This window comes from Diaphorina citri, unplaced genomic scaffold (assembly GCF_000475195.1).
Source record: "Diaphorina citri unplaced genomic scaffold, Diaci psyllid genome assembly version 1.1 scaffold1283, whole genome shotgun sequence".
Taxonomy (NCBI): domain Eukaryota; kingdom Metazoa; phylum Arthropoda; class Insecta; order Hemiptera; family Psyllidae; genus Diaphorina; species Diaphorina citri.
Genome location: NW_007378712.1, coordinates 40,782 through 61,014, shown reverse-complemented (window position 1 = coordinate 61,014; position 20,233 = coordinate 40,782). Strand labels below are relative to the sequence as shown.

Here is a 20,233-nt window from a genome sequence, read left to right as displayed (position 1 = left end):
GGTTACTAGCATGGGCACGCTGTGTCCTGTAGAGGGTTCGCCTTCCAGATTCCAATTGGAGCACTGGATAAGAAATCAAAACCGAGTTAGCAGCCGTTCACACTGCACGGTTTTTTTGCCGTCCACGAAAAAATCGTTGTGTAATGTGAACACGGCTAATTTCATTTGTATGCGCCTCACGGGGAAAAATCCCGTAAGGGAAAAAAGGCCGGAACGGAAAAAAAAAAAAAAACCGGATCGTGCTAGTGTGAACGGGCTGTTAGCTTTAAAACAGATAGAACCGGGTTCATTTCCCGATCTTGGTGGGAAAACAATATTTAAGTGGACGGTCACTGGGCCGTACTTGGAGGGGGGTGCGAGGGGGCCCCTCAAGCTTCATTTTTGTCGTTTACTGTACGTCAGACTCCAAAAATTTGGGTTAAAGGGGTTTCTAGTCTGGATGGGATTCTAGTTTATAGGTAAAAAATGGAAAATTAATTTGATTTTTCTATATGAAAGGTAAAATAATATTTTTTAAATGTAAATGCAGTTTCTTTGTGTTATTATGTCACAACTTTGGTGCTCACTGCAGCATTGTAGGATTTTCCCAATATCTCAATAATCCTAAAATCCAATGTTTACCTATCATGCTGGCACCAGTTGCAATGTGCATTTATATGTCATAGCTACTCATTTTCCTCACAAGGCTGAGTGGGCCCCGCAACAGCCAGTCACGGAATCAATCATTTGCATGATACAAATCTCTTGACCCCACCGGGAATTGAACCCGGGTCTCCCGCGTGCAAGGCAAGCACAGTGACCACTACGCCATGAGAGCTGACAACCTATTCAAGTACTGACTAGGTACTTGAGTGCAGAAGAGATTTAGATATACAAGTAGATTTTTTAACCTGTTATTTACCTAGCTCACACTGTTCTCTCTCTCTTTTTTTTTTTTTTTTGCAGACCACAAGCAGATCTTCCTTACAGTGAGAAAGGTATAAAATATTTTTTTTAATGAGGATTAACTTCAAAGGATATAATAGAGTTATACCTTGTTTATCCTGGTCAAAACAAACTAAAAAGTCCTTTTATGTTCTAGGCAATTCCGGCTGATTCTCACTCCAAAAAAAGGAATTTTGCATTCTAAATTCCATGCCACAACCATTGATGCTGAAGGAAATGAAAAACCAGTTGCAATAGGTAGGTAATATAAAATACCCTATGAGAGTTGAATTTTTGTTACAGTAAATATTTTACACAACAATTGTTGTGTGAATCAGTAATCTTACATTCATATTGTGAGCATCAGCAATGCTTGAAATATGGAAAATTAAGTTAAGTCAACTGTCTAACTCCCTGAGGGAAAGGGCCCTTATTGGTGCCTCAAAGTCCCAAAAAGATAGAGAAGCTAATTACCTATAAAACTGCCAAGGTAAACCTTGGATCTCACTTTCTTTCTTCACAAATGAAATTTTCCTCTTTTTTAGATCATGAAGAATTTTATGATGGTAGAGTATTTGGTGAAAAAGAATCTGCAGCAAGTGTACACATCTCAGATGGTGTAATGACAGCAAGCATTCATACTCCAGAAGAAACTTACCACATAGAGGTAATAAAATAAATGGTTAGTTAAAGGAATAATTAAAAACCAAGAATTTTTAGGATCTTTTAATTTTTGTGAGAAAGACATAGTTTTAATTTAACCTGTGGATAAATCTGTCATTCACATTCTAATGAAAATAAATATGTAACAATGAAAATCTGTCATTGAAAACAATGTTCATTGAATAAGAGCATGGTTTTGCTTTAATTCGTATTAATGGAGTTTTTACAGTAACAATGAAAATCTGTCATTGAAAACAATGTTCATTGAATAAGAGCATGGTTTTGCTTTAATTCGTATTAATGGAGTTTTTACACTGTCTTATTTCCATTTCCAGCCATCATGGAGGCATCTTCCCCACCTAGGAAACCAGAGTATGGTGGCCTACAGAGCTTCAGATGTGAAATTGAGCTGGGATCATGCTCATGACAAACCTGCTAGTCCCTGTGGTTATGTCAAAGGTCAGTAACAAAAGTAAACCTTACATTTCAGGTGGAAAAGTTTCAATAGATTATTTTCCCCTTCAAAGTATTATCACTTTTCACATAATTGCATGCCTATACTATTTTCCTCTGGAATACTAAGAAGCAAAATAAAGTGTGTTGTCAAAGTGTTTCTCTGCCAGCTAAGTTAGTATGGAGCTATGGAGGGTATTGTGCCTCCCTTGTAAGTGCTAGGTCACAGGTTCAATTCCCACCTGTGGAAGACTTTATTCCAAACAGATAATGTTAGTTCTTGGAACAATTGGCTATCTCCTATTCTGTCCTTCTCTCTTCGATTTTGGGATCATAGGGCCTCCTTTGTTATAGTTCCCTCAATAAAACCTCTTTAAAAAAATGCTTATCTCATTTACAGAAGAGTTCAACACAACAGATTTTGATTTGGACATGGAAGAGGATGACCCTGACATGCCTCACACCCGATCTAAACGTCAAGTTGACCCTGCCTATGAGTACAAACCAACCAAAACCAGATGTCCACTCCTACTGGTGGCAGACTACAGGTTCTACCAGGAAATGGGTGGAAGCAACACGAAAACGACCATTAATTATCTGGTGAGAAAATTGTCTACATGATCACTTAAATAGTGACACTTTTGATCTACATAATTTATTGAATCTACCTGAAAAGTTCGAGTGAACCGAAGGTAAAGTCCTGACAACTCCTTTTGATATTTTTCCTTTGTTAAGTGAAACTTTTTCCCTAAATAATGGTCGAACCATACATTTCTCGGAACCCGCCCTTGGTCCATTTTAATCTACATAATTTATCAAATATCTCTGCAAATTTTGACCGGCTTGGGTCGAAATTTAATGTCCCGAAAAATACGCACACTTTTTGAGATTTTTTTTTTCAAACTTTGGCCTTATAATCTTCCAGATAAGTCTGATAGACCGCGTTCACAAGATCTACAATGACACCATATGGCATGACCGATCGGAACAAGATGGCTATCGAGGCATGGGGTTTGTTATCAAGAAGATTGTAGTTCACTCGGACGCCACCAGAGTGCGTCAGGGCGAGGCACACTACAATATGATACGAGACAAATGGGATGTACGGAATCTGCTTGAGGTAAACATAACCGAAAAACCATGAAACTCTATTTCGTGTTCATATAGGCCGGGCGGCGCTTCGAACTTTTGACGTTTGCGCGCCTCCCGGCACTACATTTAGCTTATAATCTTCCAGATAAGTCTGATAGACCGCGTTCACAAGATCTACAATGACACCATATGGCATGACCGATCGGAACAAGATGGCTATCGAGGCATGGGGTTTGTTATCAAGAAGATTGTAGTTCACTCGGACGCCACCAGAGTGCGTCAGGGCGAGGCACACTACAATATGATACGAGACAAATGGGATGTACGGAATCTGCTTGAGGTAAACATAACCGAAAACCCATGAAACTCTATTTCGTGTTCATATAGGCCGGGCGGCGCTTCGAACTTTTGACGTTCGCGCGCCTCCCGGCACTACATTTATCTCTTTGTTATGTTGTATTGTTTTCATTGCTAGGTATTTAAGAGGTTAATGGACTGTAGCAGATTCGTAACATGAATTCAACAATTCCGATCGGAAAACGGTAGAAGAGAAAATTGAAATTGTATTTTTCGAAAGAAGATCAATATAAAGTTTCGAGTTTGTAAAAAAAATAAAATAAAAAAATAATTGATTTGTTAAAGGTCACTGATCATATATTAATTACAAATTAAGTATCATGTATCAAAAACTTATAACTTGTACCAATAAAGTAGTGCTAGGTGTATTAGCATTAGCACTATGCCTACTTATACACAGATGATTGAAGCTAAGCTAGAAGGATATTAGGATAGTCAACATGTAAAGCTTCATGTACAAAGAAAAATTAATGGGCATTTGATTCAATCTCTTTTGCATGCTCTGTGTTTGTTTTTACATTTTTATTCCCCGTAGAAAAGTATAAACTATGTATACTTGTGTACCTATCCGAAATGAACGTGTAAATAATGGAGCACAATGTGATGTTATCCTTATTCAGACATTCTCGAGTCATGTTGATGGAACCAACTTTTGCCTGGCTCACTTGTTTACACACCAGTCGTTTTGGTCTAGAGGCTCTTCCATATTAGGATTGGCCTATATTGCATCTCCTAGGCCCTACTCAATCGGGGGTATTTGTACAAATGGTGAGGCAAATATGAAATAATCATACTATGGTGATGGGTTTTCCACTAATAATAGTTTTAAGTTCTTTGACTGCTATGTTTATAACACCAAACTCTTTCTTGTCTACTTTTCATCTATTATTTAATATGTATTTAGATATGGACTTAAACAAGGGAATGCGTTAATAACTAAATATTCGAGTTGGGAGGGACTTATATTTTCTGTTACTTTCTGGATCTGTTTTATCATAACCTTCTTGTCTTTCTTTGTTATTTGCTGCTTTTGCTTGTGGATTACGACTGGACTTAGGTTTTCAGTCGAGAATATAGTCATAAAGACTTTTGTCTTGCACACCTGTTTACGGACTTGAAATTTGAAGGTGGTATTCTGGGTTTAGCCTATGTGGGCTCGCCCCGGAGAAATTCAGTAGGTGGAATATGTACCCCAGGTGAGATTTTGATTCACATCCTCAAGTGCTCGGTTACTGCTGCTCTTACAACAGCTAAGGACGAGTTATTATTCTGTAAATATCTCAGTAATTAATACTGAGCGTTATCTTGGCAGCAGGATAAGTGGGGTGAAAATCGGGACAGGAAGAAAAGTGGTTTAAGTTTGCGAAAAAAGGTATTCTGGGTTTAGCCTATGTGGGCTCGCCCCGGAGAAATTCAGTAGGTGGAATATGTACCCCAGGTGAGATTTTGATTCACATCCACAAGTGCTCGGTTACTGCTGCTCTTACAACAGCTAAGGACGAGTTATTATTCTGTAAATATCTCAGCAATTAATACTGAGCGTTATCGTGGCAGCAGGATAAGTGGGGTGAAAATCGGGACAGGAAGAAAAGTGGTTTAAGTTTGCGACAAAGTCGTGGACTTATTAGTCTTTTGGATGGTGCCTATTGACGAAGAAAGCTCCAACTTATGTGTTTTTGCTACTCCATTTGGCAGATACAGATATCTAATACAAAAGTACGTACATACCTAGTTGAATTCATCACGTAATTTCATTAAAGGTAGAGATCTCACTGTCATTTTTGGATTTGTGAGTTTCAAAGACTTTTTCCTTGGTAAGCATCTAACTACTTAATAGCATGCCAACTTCCGTGAAAATTAACAAATAGTATATCTATTTCATTTTGTTTCTTAACTCGAATTATAAATCACGTCTACTCTACCCTTAAGATGAAGATCCATGCTTCAAATTTCTGTTAGTTTTCTACTGATTCGCGAAGTATTGAGCAATACCTCCGCCCCCACTTCAACCTAATCTTCTTCTTCCTAGCCTTTTCCTATTTAAAGAGATTCGGCGTTTAACTCAATACTTTTCCATTTTCAGAGTACTTCAAGAACGGATACACTCTATATTTGAACTCCGGTCTAAGCTCGAGTCGTAATCACTATGGACAGCGATAACTCGAATTATAAATCACGTCTACTCTACCCTTAAGATGAAGATCCATGCTTCCAATTTCTGTTAGTTTTCTACTGATTCGCGAAGTATTGAGAAATACCTCCGCCCCCACTTCAACCTAATCTTCTTCTTCCTAGCCTTTTCCTATTTAAAGAGATTCGGCGTCTAACTCAATACTTTTCTATTTTCAGAGTACTTCAAGAACGGATACACTCTATATTTGAATTCCGGTCTAAGCTCGAGTCGTAATCACTATGGACAGCGTGTTATAACTCGGGAGGCAGATTTGGTGACTGCCCACGAGTTTGGACATAACTGGGGTTCTGAGCATGACCCTGATATGCCCGAGTGTAGCCCCAGTGCAAGCCAGGGCGGGTCCTATCTCATGTACACCTACTCTGTTAGTGGATATGATGTTAACAATAAGGTGAGTAGAGTTCAGTGATTGGTTTTGAACCCTGGTGATAATTTAAATCATTATTTATTTGTGGTGAAGCTGAGCCTTTTCACAATGTTTGTAGATACCACAGCTTTATGGTGTGGTTCCACTCAATTGCCATAACTTGTCTCCATTTGTTTAAAACAGATCATGCCCATCGGCAAATGCCGAGTGAGTGAAAACGCACCATTCCTCCTTTACTATTTTTGTCATTTCTATCTATCTCTTTTTTCTGTTTACACTGGTAATACCGCCACTGGTCTCTAGCGATTTTATAGCTACTCAATAGTCCACATTGCACCCCTCAATGTACCCCTTATTGCAAGAACAAAGGGGTATTTTTTTTTACTCTTCCGGGAATCGAACTCGGTGTACAAGCCTGGTGTAATACGATATAGGCCGGGCGGCGCTTCGAACTTTTGACGTTCGCGCGCCTCCCGGCACTACATTTATCTCTTTGTTATGTTGTATTGTTTTCATTGCTAGGTATTTAAGAGGTTAATGGACTGTAGCAGATTCGTAACATGAATTCAACAATTCCGATCGGAAAACGGTAGAAGAGAAAATTGAAATTGTATTTTTCGAAAGAAGATCAATATAAAGTTTCGAGTTTGTAAAAAAAATAAAATAAAAAAATAATTGATTTGTTAAAGGTCACTGATCATATATTAATTACAAATTAAGTATCATGTATCAAAAACTTATAACTTGTACCAATAAAGTAGTGCTAGGTGTATTAGCATTAGCACTATGCCTACTTATACACAGATGATTGAAGCTAAGCTAGAAGGATATTAGGATAGTCAACATGTAAAGCTTCATGTACAAAGAAAAATTAATGGGCATTTGATTCAATCTCTTTTGCATGCTCTGTGTTTGTTTTTACATTTTTATTCCCCGTAGAAAAGTATAAACTATGTATACTTGTGTACCTATCCGAAATGAACGTGTAAATAATGGAGCACAATGTGATGTTATCCTTATTCAGACATTCTCGAGTCATGTTGATGGAACCAACTTTTGCCTGGCTCACTTGTTTACACACCAGTCGTTTTGGTCTAGAGGCTCTTCCATATTAGGATTGGCCTATATTGCATCTCCTAGGCCCTACTCAATCGGGGGTATTTGTACAAATGGTGAGGCAAATATGAAATAATCATACTATGGTGATGGGTTTTCCACTAATAATAGTTTTAAGTTCTTTGACTGCTATGTTTATAACACCAAACTCTTTCTTGTCTACTTTTCATCTATTATTTAATATGTATTTAGATATGGACTTAAACAAGGGAATGCGTTAATAACTAAATATTCGAGTTGGGAGGGACTTATATTTTCTGTTACTTTCTGGATCTGTTTTATCATAACCTTCTTGTCTTTCTTTGTTATTTGCTGCTTTTGCTTGTGGATTACGACTGGACTTAGGTTTTCAGTCGAGAATATAGTCATAAAGACTTTTGTCTTGCACACCTGTTTACGGACTTGAAATTTGAAGGTGGTATTCTGGGTTTAGCCTATGTGGGCTCGCCCCGGAGAAATTCAGTAGGTGGAATATGTACCCCAGGTGAGATTTTGATTCACATCCACAAGTGCTCGGTTACTGCTGCTCTTACAACAGCTAAGGACGAGTTATTATTCTGTAAATATCTCAGCAATTAATACTGAGCGTTATCGTGGCAGCAGGATAAGTGGGGTGAAAATCGGGACAGGAAGAAAAGTGGTTTAAGTTTGCGACAAAGTCGTGGACTTATTAGTTACAGCACAATACATACAAAAGTACGTACATACCTAGTTGAATTCATCACGTAATTTCATTAAAGGTAGAGATCTCACTTCATTTTTGGATTTGTGAGTTCAAAGACTTTTTCCTTGGTAAGCATCTAACTACTTAATAGCATGCCAACTTCCGTGAAATTTAACAAATAGTATACCTATTTCATTTTGTTTCTTAACTCGAATTATAAATCACGTCTACTCTACCCTTAAGATGAAGATCCATGCTTCCAATTTCTGTTAGTTTTCTACTGATTCGCGAAGCTCAATAAATACCTCCGCCCCCACTTCAACCTAATCTTCTTCTTCCTAGCCTTTTCCTATTTAAAGAGATTCGGCGTCTAGTAGTTTATTCCACTGAATAAAGATAGATCCCTAAGGTTACTTTTGAACAAAATTAATATAACTAGCTCTCCTTAGAAGGGGGAAAATCCCTCATTAAGTATCTGAGGAATAAGGTTTTAATTTTGTTTGAGAAGCTAACTTTTTTCTTTTTCTTCTGAGATGTTCTGTTGGTAATAGACCACAAAGCTAAAATAAGCTATTGCAGCCCATCTTTCTTGTTTTATGATTTTGACAAGTTCTCGTTCATTTTTTATTGTGATTTATAATAAAGGTCCATGCAAACATGTTTTTATTACTCGAAAACCCTGTTTTATTATTTCAGTCCAACATTCCTTGAAACTTTAAAAAGGTGTTTGAAAAAAAAACGTAAAAAAGGAACTTCAAACTCTGAAGTAGCTATCTACATGGGTACACCTACTATCCTATTCAATTTTATTCCAAAACGCACTTGCTTACTCTAAACAAAAATGTCTACTAAAATGCGTATAAAAAGCCCTGATAGTTTTCTAAGTACTTGGAAAAATAATAGAACATGTGTCCTTCAATGACATCTAAATACCTAACATCCTCTCTAAAATGTATCACAGTTTTGATTACTTAACTGTTAAGAAGTCAAATTTCTACAACATTGTTAGTTTTGATGAAATTTTAATGCTTGAGGCAGTGAACCCAGGCTATCTTATTAAAACAGCCATTAAAAACAAACTAAAAAAAGTAAAAAGGCAATAATTACCATTATACCTACTTACTTTAATGCATGTTTTTCTGTATTGCATTTTTGTCGTTTTGATAAAGTAAATACCATTTTACGTCGTTTTAGAGAATTTAGAGCAAGTAATAATGAGAAAATTAATTTCATAAGTCATCATTACAAAATATACCATCAGACACGTCAACAAGTCCCATGATCTTAATATTTGTACATCATCAAAGTAATCGAATTTCTTATCATGTAACCTACTTTTATGCTTGCATTTTTTTTTTCTTTTTTTTTTTACATTTTATAATTCCCCTCAATCGATAAGAAAATGGTTCGAATATTTTCATGACCATTACGTCGTGTCATAAGTACGTACTACGTACGCCCTTAAAAACACAACAGTGAAAATACTGCCAAGTTCCTGTCCAAAAATGTCGGCTTGTATTAGAAATTGGAAGTGACATCAGAAAATTTAATAAGTTATTATTTCAACTTAATGTATTTCAACTTCAACATTTAATCTTCAACAATTGTTCGATTTTTTTATAGGGTCGTTTTGACAACCCAAATTTGGGCAGTCTATCATTAATTTTTTTTATTGTTTATCTTCAAACTGCACTCCCAGTTTTTCTTGCATCTGGTGAATTTGCTGAATCTCGATTTCTCTACATAACGAATAGGTATGTGAATCAGTCAATAGTTACACTGGAACAAAAATGTCGGCTTGTATTAGAAATTGGAAGTGACATCAGAAAATTTAATAAGTTATTATTTCAACTTAATGTATTTCAACTTCAACAATTGTTCGATTTTTTTATAGGGTCGTTTTGACGACCCAAATTTGGGCAGTCCATCATTATTTTTTTTTTTATTGTTTATCTTCAAACTGCACTCCCAGTTTTTCGTGCATCTGGTGAAGTTGCTGAATCTCAATTTCTCTACATAACGAATAGGTATGTGAATCAGTCAATAGTAACACTGGAACTTGGTTTGGTGCACTACCGTACGCCTAAATTTTATTTTCATTAGATCAGTCATTGGTTTCACTGGAATGTAGAAAAGGGATAGCAACACTAAAAATAAAATAATAATAAACACCGGGGATATTCAAAAATTCTTTCGTCATTAATGATTCCAATATTTACACAAGAAAACATCGCGGACAGTTTTGGCAATAGAAAGCTAAGTGACTCAGGAAAACGTTTCTCAAATATATGTTGCCTAATTGGTCAATTAAAAATGAGATTTCAATTAAAAACGAAATCTACTAATGTCGCAACCAAGAGTTCATCACAAACCTCAGCAAAAGCATACTTTTTACCATTATAAGTTTCGAGATAAACATTATGTACCTACACGCGTCATCTAATGACTGAACATAAACAATGCTAAAGGAATTAATAAACACCGGGGATATTCAAAAATTCTTTCGTCATTAATGATTCCAATATTTACACAAGAAAACATCGCGGACAGTTTTGGCAATGGAAAGCTAAGTAACTCAGGAAAACGTTTCTCAAATATTATATGTTGCCTAATTGGTCAATTAAAAATGAGATTTCAATTAAAAACATTCCGATTTCAATTAATGTCGCAACCAAGAGTTCATCACAAACCTCAGCAAAAGCATACTTTTTACCATTACAAGTTTCGAGATAAACATTATACCTACACGCGTCATCTAATGACTGAACATAAACAATGCTAAAGGAAAATAAATAAAACGTACGGATAAACAATAAATTTAACATGTGGAATATTGTGACATAGATATTGGCTAGAGTTATTATTAAACATGACGCCAATACAGATCGCCCAACTGGAATAATAATTGACAGCACAACACAAACATCATTGGTCATGTTACCATTAAATAAGCCTCTCTCTACCGCCTCGTGTGGATAAAAATTGTCACCCACTGGTTTTATGTTAATCTTAAACGGATTAATAAATTATAAACTGAACCATGACCAATTTTATTAGAAACAAATCACACGTTTCGTATTTAGGGATCCATGATTGGCGCTAAGAGTAATAATTGAAAGATTTATCAAGTGTGAGAAGAAACAAGAGGTAGAGTACTTAAACAAGACAGGGGAAAAGGGGCATCCAATGCCAAAAATAGAAGATAGATGTTAATTAGAGACTAATAATTAGATTAAAAAAAAGGTTTATGAAATAAAACAAAGTAGAGATAGCGTTCTTGGTTAAATTAAATGAGGAAACTCCTATCTGTGCCATACTTTGTAGCTTGGTCCTCAGATAAGTTGTAAACGTAAGAGTTATTAACAAAGGTTGGGGGAAATCAAAACAGGGATGATAACAGTATCTACTAACTACTAAAAAAAAAGTAATAAGTACTTAAACTCTCTTACATCAAGCCTGTTCGTCCGGAAGTAAGCTGTAGTATATCTTTCCAATGACATTCCCCAGGAACCACACCCAACACAGAAGAGTGGATCTTGTAACCCACTCAATATAACGCTGTTACATTTATCATTGATTGACAGATATACGAAAATTGTGCTGTTTTACGTTCTTCCATTTTCCAGAGCAGGCGTGGAGATATAACGCTGTTACATTTATCATTGATTGACAGATGTGCGAAAATTGTGCTGTTTTACGTTCTTCCATTTTCCAGAGCAGGCGTGGAAATCTGGAGCCAATGTTCAATCCGGAGGCATTGCGACCGCGACGAATCATTAAAACCAGAGTGACGAGACAAATGCCCGTCTCCATGTCTTCACATCAGCAAATGATGGGACAGATGCAAGGCTGAATGATTCGTCTCCATGTCTTCGCATCAACAAATGATGGGACAGATGCAAGGCTGAATGATTCGTCCTATTGAAACACGATATCCAAATTCCAAATACCTACCTATAATCTTTGATTATGTGTTTAAAGCATGTTTTTTTTTTTTTTTTTTTTTTTTTTTTTTTCTCGGAACGGCTGACTTTCTCCTATCCTGTCTTCCTTCTCTCTTCAATTTCGGGACGATAAGACCTTAGCAGCTAATAGTTCCCTCTGTCAAACCTCTTTAAAAGTGTATTTATAAAAGAAATGCTGCTACCATTCAATATTAAGTGAATTATTCCCTGTTTTACTTTACAGTGACAAGAATTCGCCCTGCTGTCAAAACTGCAAGTTCATGGCGGTCGGAATGAAGTGTCGGGATGCCCAGTATGCGACGTGCGAGCAAGAGTCGCGCTGTACTGGGTCGTCCAGTGTGTGTCCGCCCAGCGCCCCGATGAGCGACAACACGGGGTGCTTGGAACGCGGCAAGTGTAGGGGGGGCAAGTGCATTCCGTTCTGTGAGACTCAGAACCAGCAGAGCTGTATGTGTGACGTCAGTAAGTAATTTTCCATTTTCCCCCCTATTTGAGGAGCTTTAACACTAAGGACAGTGTCAGTCAGTCATTGAGGGGCGCGCAGCAAGAAGGGCAAATGTAGCAAAATCGCGTTTTCGGGAAATCGCATTTAAAGTTTTTCCTACTAATACAAAATTGTTTGTTTACAAAAAGGATTTTTTCGTGTAACTTCGTGAAAAATCGAGATATTTTTTTTCTGTGCTGTGTAGAGAACAAAATTCCGCGTCGAGTAAACCTGTATAATTATGTAGCTGTGCTGAACAAAATGTCTTATGATTGCGAGTTTGAGAAGTTAAGAGAAGATTTGGTGAAAGATATATTGATTGTTGGTATGAGGAACGTTCAAGTGAAGGAGAGATTATTAGAGTGTAGGGGGGGCAAGTGCATTCCGTTCTGTGAGACTCAGAACCAGCAGAGCTGTATGTGTGACGTCAGTAAGTAATTTTCCATTTTTTCCCCCTATTTGAGGAGCTTTAACACTAAGGACAGTGTGAGTCAGTAATTGAGGGGCGCGGAGCAAGAAGGGCAAATGTAGCAAAATCGCGTTTTCGAGAACGCATTTAAAGTTTTTCCTACTAATACCTACAAAATTGTTTGTTTACAAAAAGGATTTTTTCGTGTAACTTCGTGAAAAATCGAGGTGTTTTTTTTTCTGTGCTGTGTAGAGAACAAAATTCCGCGTCGAATAAACCTGTATACGCAAAAAGGGCAAAAGTCGACTTTTGACCTTCTTGCTGCGCGCCCCTCAATTTTCCTTTTTCCCCCTTATTTGAGGTGCTTTAACACTAAAGACAGTAGATCGTGGGCGCTGACACCCCTAGGTTATATTCTTGCTAGGGTGCCTGTCCGAACTTTGGCCATAACCCTGCCTATGGTGATTTTGTTGGTGGCAATCCGGAACAACTGTGCGGAGGTCTTTCCAAACCATTCTCTGAAGTTGGCTTGCCATAAGATTCTTCTGCGCCCCGGAAGTCGTTTGCCTTGAATTTTGCCCTGTGTATATTAGGTTGGATAAAATTTCCCTTTCATTCTGAACAAAATTAAATTATTGAGGATGAAGGGTTTGGCTTTGGACCCACATCGTCTTAACTACCAGGCTAGTACTTGATGAGTATGCTTCCAAGAGATGTGTGTAATAATAATAAAGCTTCGAAATGTTTCGTGTATAACACAGAATGCATGCTGAGGCCGGACTTCTCTGTCGTGCACCTAGATGCCTCGGTGGTGTAGTGGTCAAGGCGCTCGACTGGTAAACAGGAGGGCGTGGGTTCAATCCCAGCCGAGGTATGGAATTTTATCCTCAATATAATTTGAGAATTCGACCACAATAATAGTAGTAGCCTACTGCTGGAGTAAAGGGACTTTTCAGTCCTATGCGAGCAGTATAAATAAGCACTATTATTATTATTATATACAATTAGATTTTATACATACGACGGTAAGAGTTCGTACATGTGACCGATGTCTCCAAACCCATCATCAGAGCTGACTTTCTACACTACCACAATTTCTTGGTAGACCTGCGCAACCAACGACTTCCCGATGGCACCACTCACCTCACCGTCCAAGGGCATGTGGCTGAGAGCAATATTCCATCAGTAAAAACGGTCAACGCAGCTTCAAGGTACCATTAGCTACTGCAACAATTCAAGGAGATCACTCATCCCGATGGCATTCCAAGGAACATCGAGCACAACACACGGCACCACATCAAAACCACTCCCGGCCCTCCTGTTACTAACAGTCCTAACAGACCCCGCCGTCTCGCTCCAGCCAAACTCAAGGCCGCCAAGAAAGAGTTCGAAGCAATGCTACAACTAGGCATTGCTCGACCTTCCAACAGTCCATGGTCCGCTCCACTCCATCTTGTCGAGACACATGGAGACCCTGCGGCAACTATCGAGGCATCAATGCTCGCACCATCCTTTGGCCTTATAATCTTCCAGATAAGTCTGATAGACCGCGTTCACAAGATCTACAATGACACCATATGGCATGACCGATCGGAACAAGATGGCTATCGAGGCATGGGGTTTGTTATCAAGAAGATTGTAGTTCACTCGGACGCCACCAGAGTGCGTCAGGGCGAGGCACACTACAATATGATACGAGACAAATGGGATGTACGGAATCTGCTTGAGGTAAACATAACCGAAAACCCATGAAACTCTATTTCGTGTTCATATAGGCCGGGCGGCGCTTCGAACTTTTGACGTTCGCGCGCCTCCCGGCACTACATTTATCTCTTTGTTATGTTGTATTGTTTTCATTGCTAGGTATTTAAGAGGTTAATGGACTGTAGCAGATTCGTAACATGAATTCAACAATTCCGATCGGAAAACGGTAGAAGAGAAAATTGAAATTGTATTTTTCGAAAGAAGATCAATATAAAGTTTCGAGTTTGTAAAAAAAAAAATTAATTGATTTGTTAAAGGTCACTGATCATATATTAATTACAAATTAAGTATCATGTATCAAAAACTTATAACTTGTACCAATAAAGTAGTGCTAGGTGTATTAGCATTAGCACTATGCCTACTTATACACAGATGATTGAAGCTAAGCTAGAAGGATATTAGGATAGTCAACATGTAAAGCTTCATGTACAAAGAAAAATTAATGGGCATTTGATTCAATCTCTTTTGCATGCTCTGTGTTTGTTTTTACATTTTTATTCCCCGTAGAAAAGTATAAACTATGTATACTTGTGTACCTATCCGAAATGAACGTGTAAATAATGGAGCACAATGTGATGTTATCCTTATTCAGACATTCTCGAGTCATGTTGATGGAACCAACTTTTGCCTGGCTCACTTGTTTACACACCAGTCGTTTTGGTCTAGAGGCTCTTCCATATTAGGATTGGCCTATATTGCATCTCCTAGGCCCTACTCAATCGGGGGTATTTGTACAAATGGTGAGGCAAATATGAAATAATCATACTATGGTGATGGGTTTTCCACTAATAATAGTTTTAAGTTCTTTGACTGCTATGTTTATAACACCAAACTCTTTCTTGTCTACTTTTCATCTATTATTTAATATGTATTTAGATATGGACTTAAACAAGGGAATGCGTTAATAACTAAATATTCGAGTTGGGAGGGACTTATATTTTCTGTTACTTTTCTGGATCTGTTTTATCATAACCTTCTTGTCTTTCTTTGTTATTTGCTGCTTTTGCTTGTGGATTACGACTGGAAATCCTGTCCAATGCAAGGCTGAATGATTCGTCTCCATGTCTTCGCATCAACAAATGATGGGACAGATGCAAGGCTGAATGATTCGTCCTATTGAAACATGATATCCAAATTCCAAATACCTACCTATAATCTTTGATTATGTGGTTAAAGCATGTTCAAATTAAAATGCTGAGATCTCATTTAGGAAATTAGAATTTATTTTGTACATAATTATTAATCTTAATTTATTATAAACCCAATGACCGCTATACAGTGTTTATTAAGTCTTTCCCAGGGCTGGCTTCTTCGAAAACCGCTGATAATATCAAAAACCATCGAGGACCTTATCTCTTCGTTTTTGGGGGAAAATTTCTTGTCCTGAAGTTGCTGCCCAGCAGGTTGGCCTGCCGTTTTTGTCGCAACTTCAAACTCTTAAAGAGAACCCCCTACAAATGTGACATGCCATGTCAAAGGCCTTAAAAAACGTAGTACTTTGGTACGCGTTTGATCTCCGTTCCACAAGGGCCAGATTTTTTTCTTTTCAATTTTTTCCTTTCATTATTTATACTTGTATTATGTAATTTTTAATCATAGAATTACTAATTATGTATTTTAGTTCTCTTTGTTTGTTTTTGTACCCTCATGTTCAAATTTTTGTTGCATTTAAATTAGGTACCTACCTCTTTTTGTTTTCTGATGTTCGTATGAACTGATGGTTATTTTTGTTTGTAGTTCCTGTTTGAACAATTTTTAGACAATTTGATTATACTCGTATATTATGGTTTTCATTTGGATATTTTATTGTATTTATTGCTGTTGATTAGGTGTAATAGACTGCATATGTCGTGGGCTACGCTAACGTTAGACTGCACAGATCCTTCATAGACTTATCACGTGGGGCTTGTAAAAACGAAAACAGCCGAACAATAGGGCTTTTTTATTACTCGTATATTATGGTTTTCATTTGGATATTTTATTGTATTTATTGCTGTTGATTAGGTGTAATAGACTGCATATGTCGTGGGCTACACTAACGTTAGACTGCACAGATCCTTCATATACTTATCACGTGGGGCTTGTAAAAACGAAAACAGCCGAACAATAGGGCTTTTTTTTATAGTCTAATGCAGCGGTTCCCAACCGGGGGTACGCGAGAGACCCTCTGGGGGTACAAAAAAAAAATGAGTAATGGCTGACAAAAAAAAATAACAAAAGCAAATTTTGAATTTTGACGGCTCATCTGTGCAGAAGAGTCCAAAAAGGCACTGAATTTTTACTTCAAGGATTGATTTCGGACAGACTTATTTCGGCGAAAAAAATCACCTGCGGCGCAGTTTACATTTGATTCCTTTTTGTCAAGTCGCGGGGATAAGTACTTACCCCCCTCTCCCTTGAAGAAAAAGAATGTAGAGTGTGAATGAGCTGTCAGGGGAATCAGGGGATTGTTTTACGTTAGTACTGGTAGGTACCGTTAAAAATTTCCCGGTGCAGTGAATTTTTCTTCATCGGGTGTAGGTATTTTTTCCGTCTGGCAACACTGCTGAAGAGGTAGGGAACACTTTTTGATCTTCTTTTGTTTTCAATTTTGATTTTTGAATTTTTTTTGATAATATTATTTTTGATAAATGGTTTAAATGTTTAATAGTTTAATGTGGAATATTGTGACATAGATATTGGCTAGAGTTATTATTAAACATGACGCCAATACAGATCGCCCAACTGGAATAATAATTGACAGCATAACACAATCATCATTGGTCATGTTACCATTAAATAAGCCTCTCTCTGCCGCCTCGAGTGGATAAAAATTGTCACCCAAAACGCCTGACTGATATATCAGTCAGGGGCAACTTTTATGACATTTTGTGGTGTCTGATATATCAGACGAAGTACTTTAAGGGGTTAAATGTACATTTTCCATCCTGCTCACCTGTAATGATTATTTACCTTAAATTATATTTAATTAAATCAGTTTTATCTTAAATACATGTTAATTATTAATAATTAGTAATTAGGTGCGCTGAAACACCGAATTCTAATATGCACCAAATGGTGTATGTGTCTGCCTGTCTGCTTTAATGAAGGTCTCATACCATCTGGATTAAATAATGGTACAAAGGAATTTTAATTACTTGGACGGGATTTTCCTTGCCTGCTGTACATTTTCCATCCTGCTCACCTGTATTGAAGGTAAGGACCACTAACACACTGCTAGTTCATTTGATCCCAGACCAAGTGGACTCAAGTGCAACAAATCAATTAATAGTATCTAAACCCGAGACCACAAATTCATAAATAAATCCTGAATGGGCAGATCTCATGCACTGAGATCTACCTTTTGATCTTATATAAACCACAAGGTATGGTCTGAAAGTTGTAAACTATTACAAATGGTGGTGTAACAATATAACAAAAAAATGATAAGAAGTATGCAAGTATATCAGTTCAACATGGCCTTATTTTTTATTTTATTTTATTACTGATGCAACAAATCAAATAATAGTATCTAAACCCGAGACCACAAATTCATAAATAAATCCTGAATAGGCAGATCTCATGCACTGAGATCTAACTTTTGATCTTATAAACCACAAGGTATGGTTAAATATAGTGGTCTGAAAGTTGTAAACTATTACAAATGGTGGTGTAACAATATAACAAAAGAATGATAAGAGGTATACAAGTATATCAGTTCAACATGGCCTTGCATTTAAGTACTATGATAAACTTGGAGTTTTTTTTTTATTACTGTATTATTTATTAACATATGCATCATGACAATCCCCTGTGTAAAATAATAAATGATCCATCTATTGTTACAGGATCTATCCATGAAAATTTGAAGTACTTTGATACACTTCATTCATCACACATATCCCACACCATTGTGAAGAGAGGAGTTCAGGAAAGCAATCACCCTTTTAACAAAATAAAGGAAGTCACATTTAAAACCTTGGGAAAGTAAGTTACTTAACCTATTCAAGTAAATAATAAATGCAGTTTATTTGTGTTATTATATCACAACTTTGGTGCTCACTGCAGCATTGTAGGATTTTCCCAATATCTCAATAATCCTAAAATCCCATGTATTTTTGTCACAACTTTGGTGCTCACTGCAGCATTGTAGGATTTTCCCAATATCTCAATAATCCTAAAATCCAATGTTTACCTATCATGCTGGCACCAGTTGCAATGCACATTTCTACGTCAAGCTACTCATTTTCCTCACAAGGCTGAGTGGGCCCCGCAACAGCCAGTCACGGAATCAATCATTTGCATGATACAAATCTCTTGACCCCACCGGGAATTGAACCCGGGTCTCCCGCATGCAAGGCAAGCACAGTGACCACTACGCCATGGGAGCTGACAACCTATTCAAGTACTGATTAGGTACTTGAGTACAGAAGAGATTTAGATTTCTGTTTACACTGGTAATACCGCCACTGGTCCCTAGCTATTTCATAGCTACTCAATAGTCCACACGAGCCTCAATGTACCCCTTATTGCAAGAACAAAGGGGTATTTTTTTTTTTACTCTTCCGGGAATCGAACTCGGTGTGCAAGCCTGGTGTAATACCCATTAATTTACAAATTTCCAGAGATTTTCGCCCTGCAGTCTGCGTAGTATTCGCAAAGTTCTCGAGGCCAAGAGTGGCAAATGCTTTTCTGAGCCTGAGGAATCATTCTGCGGAAACCTGAGGGTGGAGGGAGATGAGGAGTGTGATGCAGGACTCCTGGGCACAGAAGACAATGATTCTTGTTGTGATAAGGTGTGCAAGCTGCGAAGAAACGAAGGTGCTGTGTGCAGGTATGATTTTATGACATAGTACTTATAAATAAGCTATGTACTAGACTCTCTATTTTTCTTTTCATTTCTTTTTTGTATCTATAACAGCCTAGTTATAGGGAGATGAGGAGTGTGATGCAGGACTCCTGGGCACAGAAGACAATGATTCTTGTTGTGATAAGGTGTGCAAGCTGCGAAGAAACGAGGGTGCTGTGTGCAGGTATGATTTTATGACATGGTACTTATAAATAAGCCATGTACTAGACTTTGTATTTTTCTTTTCATTTCTTTTTTGTATCTATAACAGCCTAGTTAGCTTGGTTGGTAGCGCGTCTGCCTTGTAAGCGCTAGGCCACGGGTTCGATTCCGGCCCGGGCGGATGTTATCCTGATGGGATAATGTTTATTCTCGGAACGGCTGGCTATCTCCTATCCTGTCTTTCTTCGATTTCTGGACGATAAGACCTTAGCAGAGTTCCCTCTGTCAAACCTCTTTAAAAAAAAAAATCCATAAAAGAAATACCGCTACCATTCAACAAGTGAATTATTCCCACTTTGTCTTACTTTACAGTGACAAGAACTCACCCTGTTGAATTTTTACTTCAAGGATTGATTTCGGACAGACTTATTTTGGCGAAAAAAATCACCTGCGGCGCAGTTTACGTTTGATTCCTTTTTGTCAAGTCGCGGGGATAAGTACTTACCCCCTCTCCCTTGAAGAAAGAGAACGGGGGTACGTTTTGACCAGTGGTAACGTGCTTGTGAATTTTTACTTCAAGGATTGATTTCGGACAGACTTATTTTGGCGAAAAAAATCACCTGCGGCGCAGTTTACGTTTGATTCCTTTTTATCAAGTCGCGGGGATAAGTACTTACCCCCTCTCCCTTGAAGAAAAAGAACGGGGGTACGTTTTGACCAGTGGTAACGTGCTTGCTTGCCATGCTGCAGGTCCCGTCTTACATTTCCACCATCGACAAAAACGGCTGTAA

At 37.7% G+C, this 20,233-nt stretch overlaps 2 protein-coding genes across 4 annotated transcripts; both read left to right on the top strand.

Moving 5' to 3' along the window:
- Positions 1–1,081: 1,081 nt before the first annotated feature.
- On the top strand, positions 1,082–19,832 carry LOC103515131 (ADAM 17-like protease; the record flags this gene model as incomplete). Of its 3 annotated transcripts, XR_003393173.1 has the most annotated exon segments (10): positions 1,082–1,182; positions 1,470–1,591; positions 1,923–2,046; positions 2,441–2,640; positions 2,966–3,160; positions 4,110–4,257; positions 5,839–6,074; positions 19,057–19,158; positions 19,358–19,464; positions 19,815–19,832. XR_003393173.1 is itself a non-coding variant. In XM_026827924.1 (8 exon segments), coding segments are annotated over 8 exon segments (1,345 nt in total), but the record flags the coding sequence as incomplete, so codon positions are not given.
- LOC113469905 (ADAM 17-like protease) lies at positions 17,397–18,440 on the top strand. The gene is made up of 2 exons (XM_026827930.1): positions 17,397–17,647; positions 18,280–18,440. The coding sequence occupies exons 1-2, from the start codon at positions 17,566–17,568 to the stop codon at positions 18,420–18,422; spliced, it is 225 nt and encodes a 74-aa protein (XP_026683731.1). The 5' UTR covers positions 17,397–17,565; the 3' UTR covers positions 18,423–18,440.
- Positions 19,833–20,233: the final 401 nt, after the last annotated feature.

Bases quoted from the DNA above. Each gene is read 5' to 3' on its own strand.
- LOC113469905 (XM_026827930.1), top strand. From the start codon at position 17,566: ATGGTACAAAGGAATTTTAATTACTTGGACGGGATTTTCCTTGCCTGC. The intron at 17,648-18,279 runs GTAAGGACCACT...CTATTGTTACAG, and splicing joins CCTGCTCACCTGTATTGAAG to GATCTATCCATGAAAATTTG.